The sequence below is a fragment of the Camelina sativa genome, chromosome 17, assembly GCF_000633955.1.
Source record: "Camelina sativa cultivar DH55 chromosome 17, Cs, whole genome shotgun sequence".
Lineage (NCBI taxonomy): Eukaryota > Viridiplantae > Streptophyta > Magnoliopsida > Brassicales > Brassicaceae > Camelina > Camelina sativa.
The window spans coordinates 3,877,543-3,889,059 of record NC_025701.1 but is presented as its reverse complement, the minus strand read 5'-3'; the positions used below and the strand labels follow the sequence as shown (position 1 = coordinate 3,889,059).

General features: G+C 36.1%; 4 protein-coding genes across 5 annotated transcripts; 1 reads left to right on the top strand and 3 right to left on the bottom strand.

Moving 5' to 3' along the window:
- On the bottom strand, positions 700-2,613 carry LOC104755143 (cinnamoyl-CoA reductase 1). The gene is made up of 5 exons (XM_010477484.2): positions 2,425-2,613; positions 1,819-1,991; positions 1,530-1,721; positions 1,100-1,449; positions 700-987 (listed from the first exon to the last, which is right to left on the bottom strand). The coding sequence occupies exons 1-5, from the start codon at positions 2,540-2,542 to the stop codon at positions 843-845; spliced, it is 978 nt and encodes a 325-aa protein (XP_010475786.1). The 5' UTR covers positions 2,543-2,613; the 3' UTR covers positions 700-842.
- LOC104755142 (cinnamoyl-CoA reductase 1-like) lies at positions 3,469-5,235 on the bottom strand. Its single transcript, XM_010477483.2, has 5 exons — positions 5,038-5,235; positions 4,547-4,716; positions 4,233-4,424; positions 3,800-4,149; positions 3,469-3,719 (listed from the first exon to the last, which is right to left on the bottom strand). The coding sequence occupies exons 1-5, from the start codon at positions 5,153-5,155 to the stop codon at positions 3,581-3,583; spliced, it is 969 nt and encodes a 322-aa protein (XP_010475785.1). The 5' UTR covers positions 5,156-5,235; the 3' UTR covers positions 3,469-3,580.
- Positions 7,297-9,395, top strand: LOC104755140 (myosin heavy chain, fast skeletal muscle-like). Of its 2 annotated transcripts, none has more exons than XM_010477479.2 (6): positions 7,297-7,501; positions 7,785-8,070; positions 8,168-8,275; positions 8,477-8,938; positions 9,024-9,125; positions 9,206-9,395. In XM_010477479.2, the coding sequence occupies exons 2-6, from the start codon at positions 7,900-7,902 to the stop codon at positions 9,371-9,373; spliced, it is 1,011 nt and encodes a 336-aa protein (XP_010475781.1). In that variant the 5' UTR covers positions 7,297-7,501; positions 7,785-7,899; the 3' UTR covers positions 9,374-9,395. The 2 variants fall into 2 exon arrangements, with proteins under 2 accessions (XP_010475781.1, XP_010475783.1); XM_010477481.2 differs by lacking the exon at positions 7,297-7,501 and adding an exon at positions 7,560-7,669.
- On the bottom strand, positions 9,508-11,145 carry LOC104755141 (PLASMODESMATA CALLOSE-BINDING PROTEIN 4-like). The gene is made up of 3 exons (XM_010477482.2): positions 10,213-11,145; positions 9,962-10,109; positions 9,508-9,866 (listed from the first exon to the last, which is right to left on the bottom strand). Exons 1-3 carry the CDS (start codon positions 10,808-10,810, stop codon positions 9,656-9,658), a joined length of 957 nt encoding a protein of 318 aa, XP_010475784.1. The 5' UTR covers positions 10,811-11,145; the 3' UTR covers positions 9,508-9,655.

Here is an 11,517-nt window from a genome sequence, read left to right as displayed (position 1 = left end):
TTTGGTACTTTAAAAACAATTATAAGAGAAGTATACTCAATTTTTTTTTTCCTCTGTTTCACTATTTTAAAATTGATAAATTTCTTTACAATAAGTAATGGGATAAAATATAATGCATGAACTTTTAAATTTATTTTAAAATTAGTTAAATTTTTAATTCTATTATTTCAGTATTGTTAGTAAAATAAACTGACAGGTCGTTGTCAATAGACGTTTTAAAGTCTGACCCAAACGGTGCGGTGGAAAAAAAAAAGAAAGTAAAATAAAGTGAAAGGTAAAATGGGGAAGAGTTTACGGAAAAGCCATAAAAAAAAAAAAAACACGCGGATCTTATTGCATGGTTTTGGGTTGATTCTTTCTTTTTTGTTTTGTTTTGAATTTTGATCCAACATGAGATCCTTTCTCCTAAACGACAAATAATTATGATGGTCCACAGTCCACACCATTGGAGAAATAAATTTAAAATATAGTTTGAAACAGAAAGAAAAAATAATTAATAAACGTGGTAGCAAAACACTTGGATATTAAATCTTATTTAAAAATTAATAAAACTTCATATATATATATATATATATATATTTTTTTTTTTTACTTTTTGTTGGCAGCAAATTAATAAAACTTCATAATTTATAAACGGATGGTTCCAAAATCTCAAGAATGCGAACAATCAAGCCTGAGTAAATAAATACTATATATATAAAACCCGCAAAATTGTATTGCATAACAACGATGTTAGTTAAAAGACTTTAAAGTTTAGGAGAAAGTTATACTATAATTTATACTGCATTTGTTTTCAATAACAAGTAAGACTGATAATTTGATTATGAAACGTATAAAGAAGATCACACAAGACATTTCTCCTTGAGACTAAGAACAGTGTCTCTAAGGCTTGTTTCTGTAGGAGTGAGCTCAATTATTCCCAAATTTTTCACTTTCTCCAAACACGTTTTGTAAGTCACAGAATTCAACTCCTTAATGTCTTCATTCCTAGTAATAAATCAAAACAGATTTTTTGTTTCTGTTAGGTTTGTAGAAATGAAAACATGATAAAAAAAGACTTGTAAATAAATGATCAAATTAAAGAAAAGAAATCGCTCACCTATCAGCAATGCACAAATCAGGTAAGAATTCACGCAAAACGTTTTGAATGTCGTTCATGGCCACAACCGGACCATCAATGATATATCTGCCATTGGCTGAAGGAGTCTCGAGTGCCTTGACATGAGCTAGAGCAACATCTCTCACGTCCACGAACCTATGATGTATAGTATTAAAAGGGTTCTTACCTTTCATAAGTTCCGCAATCACAGCCACCGAGAAGTTAAGAGATGAATGCAAGACTGGTCCAATCACAAGTCCTGGATTCAGAACGATCAAGTCCATCTCATTGGCCTTAGCAAATCGCCATGCTGCATCTTCGGCCAAAGCCTTCGAAAGTACATACCATTGCTAAGAAGGACAAAAATAGAAAGGGTGAGAAATAGTGAGAGTTTCTCATAATTTGATGTGTCAAAACCCAATTCAAAGACCTTTTTCTCCTCAGCAAAACTTGGATCGGTGAAGAAGGTTTCGTCTACTACGTCGTTTGGTCCCAACTGGGTCTCAGGAGCAAGAACTGCAGCCATAGATGATGTTAAGATGACCCTCTTGACAGAAGACACTTTAGTGCAAGTTCTTAGCACGTTAATAGTACCATTGACCGCTGGATCAATCAGCTCAATCTGCAAAAGCCAGAGTAAACTCTCAAGTTTCATGAGTATCTATTATTTTAGGATTCTCTAACTTACTAAGCACGCAAAGTTGATATCAGTGACGAACCTGAGGATCAGAGCTGACAGTGAGTGTAACCGGTGAAGCAGTGTGGAAGACACTATCGCATCCATCGATTGCGTGCTGGAATGAGCCTTCTTCTAAGAGTTCTGCTTTGAATAATTTGAGTCTTTCTTTTGCGCCGTCAAGTGCAAGAAGGTGTTCTGTTTTCTTTCTGTCGTCTGGGGAAAAACACATACAGTATGTGTCAAATTGATAAGGATAGATGATTCTTTAGTTTTTACTACTTTGGTCATAATCATTAACCAAAGTTTCAGCCCACCTACATATCTACATCAGTTTATTTCAGTTCTCGTTTGTTCGTATATACTTCCTTTTCAATTTGATATGATTTTTTTTTTTTTAAAACGGTTGACTTCGATTTAGTGTTTAGTTTGATTTGGTAATGTTTTACTTGTTTCTGACAACTCTTAATCGTACCGACAAAATAATTAATATCTCTTGGATTTTGCTTTAAGAGAATATTAGTTTTTGGTAATTTGTACTTGTATCTTTAAAAAGCATCTAGATGAATTTGATGGTTTAAGAGACAAAGTCTATATATAAATAAGGAGAGCACAAGAAAGAAAGAAACAGAGGAGAAGGGGAACAAACTTGGGTCTCGAACGGTGGCCTTGACGGTGTAGCCACGGAGGAGCAACAGCTTGACAATCCAAGACGCTATGTAACCGGACGCTCCGGTGACGCAGGCAACCTTGCCTCCGCCGTCCATCTCTGTTCACTTAATCTGATTAGTAGAATTAGTGTGGTGTTGGTAGGCTTCACTGTTAAAATGATTAACAAATCCCATATATATATTGTTGATTGAGTACCATTTTTAGTTTGACACGCAGACTTATCTCTTTGAAGACGACGTGGAACGGACACCACAATATCATAATGTCCACTATCATTATATTTTTGTAGTAATGTCCATTAATTCTGCCTAGCGACATTTTTGGTCTTATTTATTTCGTTTTTTCTGAGTCACAGACAGTTTTATTTATTTTCTTATGAAGAAGAATCACACACGATAGTAAAGAGAAACTATGGAAGACAATCTCAAAATCTATAATATAATTTTTTAAAAATTAATATCCAAATTACTTAGAAAATAAATAAATAATATAAAAATGTTACCAAAAAACATTAGTTTCACAGATATTAAAAGTGAACGAAACACCTAAAATATTTATATGATCAACACTAATTTTTTCACTTTGAAACTCTGGAAAACGAAAGAATTGGACAACCATTAATTGGTTTAGGCGTTGTCTTGTCCCTTTAGTGGTATTTATGTGGTTCAAGTCTTGATCATCGAGTGAGATAACCTTTGGGTTAGGTAAGTTATGGATCATAATTAAGGTCATATGACTCGTATTCCTAATTTCATCAAATGACTCGGCGCATCATCTCGCGTTTGGAATGCACAAGTACAAAGAAGTCTTATTAATCAAAATTTTCGGACATATATATGGAAAATCGGACCCAAACAACCGGTTTAAGGAAACATAAAACAAAGCAAATATTTTCACAACTGCACTGCACTGCACGTAGGCTACATGTGACATTCAGTAATGTGTTTGAGCTAAGTTACACTTATCGACATATCATGTATCTAAATCTTAATTAGTGGCCAGTATATTATAGCCTAAGAAATATATCATATAATATTTTTATAAAATGCTTAAATTTTAAAAGTTTCCACAAATTAACTTTTACAATACTAGCAAATTAACAAAACAGAGTAATTATAAATATACGAACAAAATCATAAAAGAGATTTGTCTCTGAGGCTAACAATAGTGTCGTTAAGGCTTGACTTCATAGGAGTGAACTCAACTCCCAAATTCTTCACTTTCTCCACACACACTTTGTAAGGCATTACATTCACCTTGCTTTCTCCATTCCTAAAACAAAACAAAAATAAGTTTCTGGACACTTTTGATTAAACTATTTATGGACTTCATGATAAGTAAAGAGAACTTACGTATCAGCAATAGACAGATCTGGAAATAACTCACGCAAAATCTCTCTAATGTCGTTTACACTCATATTTGGACCATCGATGACGTATCTGCCATTGGCTGAAGGAGTCTCCAAGGCTTTGATATGAGCTAAGGCAACATCTCTCACGTCCACGAACCTGTAGTTTTTACTATTGAACGGGTTGTTACCATTTATGATATGCACGATTAGCTCCACCGAAAAATTAAGAGTTGGTTGCAAGAGTGGTCCGAATATAAATCCTGGATTCAGCACGATCATATCGATTCCGTTGTCTTTCGTAAATTGCCACGCTGCATTCTCTGCCAAAGTCTTGGCGAGTGAATACCAATTCTGAAGAGTAAAAATAAGTGTAAGAAAGAATTCGAACCCCACAAAAAAAAAAATTGATATGTTCACAACAAAATCTTAAGGACCTCTTTCTCCCTGCATAGACTTGGATCAGAGAAGAAAGTCTCGTCCACCACGTCGTTTGGCCCAATAGGAGGTTGAGGACGAAGAACCGCAGCCATGGAAGATGTTAGAATGACCCTTTTGACAGATGGAGTTTTTTTGCATGTATTAAGGACGTTCATAGTACCCTTCAAGGCCGGATCAATCAGCTCAGTCTGAAATTAATTAAAATTAAAAAATATTAATTTAGCAAATTTGTATTAGGCCTCTAAAGCGAGAGAACTGACATGGCTAATTAATCGTAACACCATGCATTATATGCAATTTAATAGTTGACCTGAGGATCTGTGACGGTGAATAGAACCGGAGAAGCGGTGTGGAAGACAGCATCACAACCTTGGATAGCTTGTTCGAAAGAACATTCTTCCAAAAGATCTGCTTTGAACAGTTTGAGTCTTTCTTTTGCACCGTCTAATGCAAGAAGATGTTCTGTTTTCTTCGTGTCCTCTAAAGAAAAAAAAAAATCAACATATACGTCAAAAAGGCACTTCAAAATAATTCATTAATTTGATACATATTTTGGTCTTTTTAGGTTAAGAAGGACACAGGGGCCGGGGAAAAGGAGAAAACTTGTTTAAGTCGGTCCGATGTTTTCAGTTAGTTACATCCCGATCTGGTTTTGATGGGCTGGTCTTAATTAATATAAGTCCTAAAATCTGGGAATTGTTTCAAGGACAGAAGAAATAATTGGGCAGAAAGATACATATTATTGTGAAAAAACTAAAAAAAAAAAAAAGGAAGAGAGAGAGAGAGAATTGTGAAACAAACTTGGGTCTCGAACGGTGGCCTTGACGGTGTAGCCACGGAGTAGCAAAAGCTTCACAATCCAAGATGCTATGTAACCGGAAGCTCCGGTGACGCAAACCATTTTTCCTCCGTCGGCCATCTCTCTCTCTCTTCCTGTTATTAGATGGAAGACTCTTTCTCTTCTTAAGTTCTCTGACACAACTCTACGGATGGGAGTGTGCGTTACAGTAAGGGTTTATATAAAATAAATGCTCATGTGGAGATAATAAAGTCATGAGGGCTCACAAAATACGTACACGTATCTTTTTTCTTCTTCTCTTTTTTTATAAAAATCAAAAGTTACCTATGTTTTTCGTCTTTGAACGGTCCACTTTACCGTTCCGCGTAAGTTACATGAACTTGTTTACTATTCCATAATACATGGACGTATATATTTGACTAATCAAAAGTTTTATATATACTTCAACTTTATATATGTTGTTTTTCTTCTACCAAACAGTTATATATTTATACTTTCCATTAAATATATGTTAAAGTAAATTTTGACAGGCTTAAAGTACATGCTCTAAAGACACTTCTCTTTAAGGCTAACAATAGTGTCTCTGATGGTTTATTCTATAGGAGTGAACTGATCAAATCAGGATATAACTCATGCATGCCGAAGCTTTTTAATATCTTTCATTGTTGTATTCGGATCAACAATGATATATCTGCCACTAGCAGAAGGAACCTCGAACGCTTTGATATGAGCAAGCGAAACATCCTTCACGTCCACAAACCTATAGTATAAAAACTGTTGGGAGGGTTTTTACCGTTTAACAGATCCACAACCACTTTTATATAGAAATTAAGAGTTGGCTGCAAAAGTGGTCCGACCACGTTTCCTTGATTCATCACAATCAAGTCAATCCCATTTTCTTTGGAAAACCGCCAAAGTTTTCGAACATGCATACCATTGCTAGAGAGTTTTTTTTTTTAAAACAAAAAGTAAGAAAGAATGTGAATACTCATGAACTTATATTTACTTATTTGCACAGGAAATTTCAAAGACCGTACCTTCATCTCCACGCAAAAATTTGAATCGGAGAGAAGAAGGTTTCGTCCACCACGTCGTTTGGTCATCCGAAGGGAGGATTACAACCAAGAACAGCGGCGGTTGAAGATGTTACAATGATCCTCTTGAACGAGGAAGCTTTTGCACACGTTTTCAAAACGTTCATAGTACCTTTAACGGCTGGATCAATCAGGTCAGCCTGGAATACACCAAACAAACAAAAATAATAAACAGAACAGTTACTCTGTTATAAAAAAAAACATCTAAACGAAATCACTAGTGCTGCAATGTGCAAGCCATTCTATGTGTCACCACCCGAATACATGCATATTGTTGAGATAAAAAATAAACGCTTTCCAATCCAAGAGGCTATGTATCCGGAAGCTCTGGTGACGCAAACCACCTTTCATTCGCCGTTCATGATGTATGCAACTATATTTTGGTGGGTAAGGTTGTGGCTTCGGTTATGACAATTATGAGCAACAATTACGTTCAATTTTATAAAAATTTATTTTGAAAACAAAAATCTAGCTTAATTAATAATGTTAGCCAAATATAACAAAAATTAATGATGATTAAACTATGACATATTACAGTTCTAACATTTTTTTTTTTGCTTTTGTGGCCTTGTGGGTATCACAATTTACTATCTTTAGTTACTTCTCTCAAAACACTTTAATCTAATCTCATTTGCCATTTCATACTTTGACATATTTATTTTTAATATATTCTTAGGGCATTTCTCTAATTAATTTAAGAGATTTTTTCTACCTTTGCAATCTCAGAAAAGTAGAAAAGATATAGAGCAAAACTGGTAAGTAGTAAACTTTATATAATAAAATAATTATTTTCGTTAACAGTTTATTATTATATAAAATAATCTTTTTATATAGTATATTTTTAAAATAAAACATTATAAATTTACTGTTAGTGTCAAAATTATTTAACTTTTGTATTTTCAAACCCATAATAAGGCCATAACCACAAATATACGGCCCATCTGATTAAAGACTGTACCACGTGGCTTTTTTATAATTTGAAACCAATAGATTTTGCCGCGCATCAGTCAAACCTAGCAAGTTAGCTAACAGCGATTGACGCGTAGGTTAGCAAAAAATTCGTTACTTAAAACGACACAGCTTCCAAAGCACTAGGCTCGGTTACGCCGAAGCGAAACATTCTAGACACTTGCCGTAAATGATCTCTCATCCGAACCAAACGGGTTCGGAACCTATCCTCCTCCACACTGTCACTTTCCTCCTGTGAGAGAGAAATCATCACGAACCTCTTCGAACAAATCTGCAAAATTTGATTCCTACTTCTTCCTTACCAAACCCCTAAAAAAAACCTAATTTTCCCAGCCGTTCGATGGAGACTGGTGGGTCGCAAGAAAGTTCCGATTTTTAGGGTTTTGAAAGATTCAAAATATCTGTAAGAGTTTCAAATTTTTTTATAAAGGTCACGTTTTTTTTTTTGTTGGCTGTATACTGTAAAGTATTCGTCTTTATCAAAGTTATGTTTATTTATTGATGTGAAAGGGACGATACAAGTTTCTTTGTCTCTCTTGCGTATTTCCCTACCTTGATAGAGTTGTTAATGGTTGTTATTTATAAGGAATTGATTGTTACGACAAGAAATTAGGGGGATTTAATTCTTGTGGACAGATTTGATTTAATATTCTTGGACATTTATGTGTTTCATTCGTTTTATGTAGGTCACGTGAAGAACATGAATAGCTTCCTTTAACGTTTTTGAAATTTGGGGCTTTCTGTATAATTTATTTGTCTGGATTGAAGAACGGAGAACAGTGGTCTTCAATTTTTTAGAAAATGCCAACTTCGGTAAGTGTAAGAGAGGATGATCCTCTGTTGAAGGATTTGAGTGAGAAGAAGCAGAGTTTTAGGAGGAATGTGGTGTCTTTGGCCACTGAGTTGAAAGAAGCGAGGACTCGTCTCGCGGAACAGGAGCGTTCCTGTTCAAAAGAAGCCATGTCTAGGCAGGTAAGCAAGTCATCAGCTTTCACTTTACTTTTGTGATTTTAGGTTTTGGTTTGGATGTTGAGACTTTTTGGTGAGCTGATTTTGTCTATATGAGCAGGAAGCAGAAACAAGAGTTAAGAGAATGGAAGATGAAATGCTTAAACTTGGTAAGGAACTAAACAAGAAAGTTGAGCAGATTCGTGCATCCGATTTTGCTACTGAGAAGGTTAGGATTGTTTTCTTAACATTTCTTGATTGTCCAGTTTATGCATAGATCTGCTTTAGCATCGACTCCAAGGATTGTTATGTCTGTCTCTTCAAAGTTTGTTGGTCCATCATGTCTCTGGAACCTGACTAGGGTCTTAGTCTGCCAAAGTGCAGTAGATCTTTACCGATGTAACTATTTGTATGTTTTCCTTTTGTGCAGTATGTGAAGGAATTGGGTGATATCAAGTCACAGCTTGCAGCAACACATGCAACTGCCGAGGCAAGTACTTTGTCAGCTGAATCAGCTCAGTCTCAGTGTAGACTGCTTTCAAAACAATTGCATGAGAGGACTTGTTCCTTGAAAGACCATGAGGACCAAGTAACTAGACTTGGTGAGCAGCTAGATAATCTACAAAAGGAGCTACAAGCTAGAGAAATTTCACAGAAGCAGCTAAGAGATGAGCTTTTAAAAGTTGAAGGTGACATTATGCGGGCTGTATCAGTGGTCAAGACAAAGGAGAATTTTGAGGTGCGGAAATCGCTAGATGAGGATTCTCCAAAGAGTTTTGAAAGAATCAACAAACTTTTGACGGCTAAAGATGATGAAATCGCAAGGCTCAGAGATGAACTGAAGATTATATCGGCTCACTGGAGGTTTAAGACCAAGGAATTAGAAGATCAGGTAACAACTAATGCTTTAGGTTCTCTTATTTCTATGAGTTCGTTTTGGTTTTATGTAGTAAAAAGCCTATGTTCTTCTGGAGCAGGTTGAGAATCAAAGGAGAATCGATCAGGAGCTTAAGAAGAAGGTGCTGAAGTTAGAGTTTTGCCTCCGCGAAACACGCATCCAAACTCGAAAACTTCAGAAGGTAAACTCACTTGCTTTTACTTGGGATAAGTAGTTTCTTGAATAAAGTACTAATTGAGCTGTGTTTCTGCGGGATGGTAGATGGGAGAGCGAAATGATGTGGCAATAAAAGAACTCAAGGAGCAATTGGCTGCAAAAAAACAGCATGAAGCTGATCTTTCTAGCAACCAAAACTTGTGGGACAAATCAGGTTTCAAGATTGTTGTATCCATGTCGATGCTGATATTAGTTGCCTTTTCTAGACGTTGAATGAGCGATGAAATAACTTCAAGTCATATTAAAGTAGCTAGACAGTATCCTACAGTGTATGAAGGATTAAGTTTAAACCTCTTTGTTACACCTCTTGGTCCTACTGAGATATATTTGAAAAGAAACATCTGGGGTTTTCTGTACAAAACCGAAACCTTAGTAAGCCTCTTGCACCAAAGAAATTAATAATGTTTTACATTCCTAGATTCTTCTTATGAAGATACTCTAACAAGAGCTTGTACTTGTGTCACAAAACTATTACGACTCCTACATATTTTACTTCTACTGAAATAGCACTGCATGAAGAATAATCAATGTTGCCATTATAGCATGACCAAAGTGAATCTTCGAGCGTGTAGAGTCTGATGATGTTGGATTGTTCCCATTTGGTGAACCATCAAAACCGTAACCCCCTGAACTTCCTGAGGGTGGATAGTTTAGAGTATTTGATGTAGGATTCGCTGGGTTAAAGATTTGTGGTGGAGTTCCAACCCTTCAATAGAAATATAGAGATGTACACTTTCAGTTAGAAAAATCTGAAGAGGCTTTAATACTACTCAACAAGAATTCAAAAGAATGCTCTTTTACCCGACTATCCCGCCTCCGGATGGTATTATAGGTGTTGATGTGACAGGAGGTTGGTTCACTGTTTGTGTTGATGGAGTTGGTGTTGTAGTTCCTGCTGTCGTTGGTGTTGATGTCGATGAACCTGTCTGGTAAATGCAAGAACCAGTGCCTGTTACAGAACAACAATCCAAAACAAAGTCAATAAAAGTACTGAAAACAAGAAAGTAATAGCGAAACAGAGTATCCTCTGTTTTTTTTTTTGTCTAACTCACTTGGGTTGGCGCTAACTAGTGAAGCTGCACCGCCAAAATCGCAGCTTTGTGGAGAAGGGTTCTTTTGGTAATAGCTGTTGAAGGCAAATGAGGCATGACTCTGAAGACTGATAGGTGAATAACAGTTACCTCCTTGCTGTATCTGAGAGCAATCCGCGATCCCACAGGCGTAGTCAAGAGCCTGTTGGAGTGAGGTTTGAGAGGCTCCAGGCTTTGCCACGCACCAGCTTTGACCAGAAGCCGATGGAGAGTTTGAAACAACAGGCGGTGCAAATACAGGAACTGGAACCGTCCCTGAGGGTTGTGTTGGAGGATACTGAGTTGCAGGGTTGGTAACAGGTGGTGTGAGTGTAGGAGGAGGAATGGTTGTGACTGGAGGAGTAATAGGAACTGTTGTGGTTGGATTTGTCGGCGTTATGGTCTCCGGAGGAAATGTAGTCGGCGGTGTAGTTGTGGGGTTTGTAGGAAAGACCGTTGTGGGGTTTGTAGGAAAGACCGTTGGTGGGGTTAAGACATCATGATTTGTAGTTCTTGAGGAACAGAGTGAAAGAAGAGAAATAAACAAGAAAGTGAAGAAGACATAACTCTGTTTCGCCATCAGAGCTTGAGATTGGCTTTGTTTTTTTTTCTACTTCTTTCTTGTGTTGTTTATAAGTACATAGTTGTGTGAAGAAGATGGAATTAAAAAAAGCTTTGAGAATCTCTTGAAAAAATTAGGGGAGAAAAAGAAGGAAGAAGCTGACTGTACTTTACATGCAAGTGACTAAGTAAGAAAAAAGATGTTTGCTTTGCTATGAAGTCTTTTTGAGATTTGGCCTGTGACTAATCTCATCTTCTTTCTTTTCTTTATATATTTGTGTGCAAAGATATCATCTTTTGCCTTATGTTAGCCAGAAGAAAAGAAAGATAAAAACCCATTTTTGTCAGATCCGTTTCAGACATAAGCATATGCATAAAGTTCTCCAAAGTGTTTTCAAGAAAGAAGCTGCAATTTGGTATTTTTTTATTTCTCTTATCCAAAAAGGAGAAAAGAAAAAGACTGGTGTGCTGCAGATTAAGATCATGAATTTTATTAATACAATCACTATGGATTGATCTTTTGCTTAGCTCAGCAAAACCCACAAAGATTTAAAGAAACATCACAAAGCGGAAAGGTTTTGAAAAAACAAAAAAGCAGAGAACATAAAGCTTTGTTAGCTGCTTAATTGGATTAGTTTATTGGCCTAATTTAAAGCAAATTTTTCATTTTATCATCTACGCGGTTTGAATATTGTTCTTCCCTCACTAGTCACTACAAGAATAAAA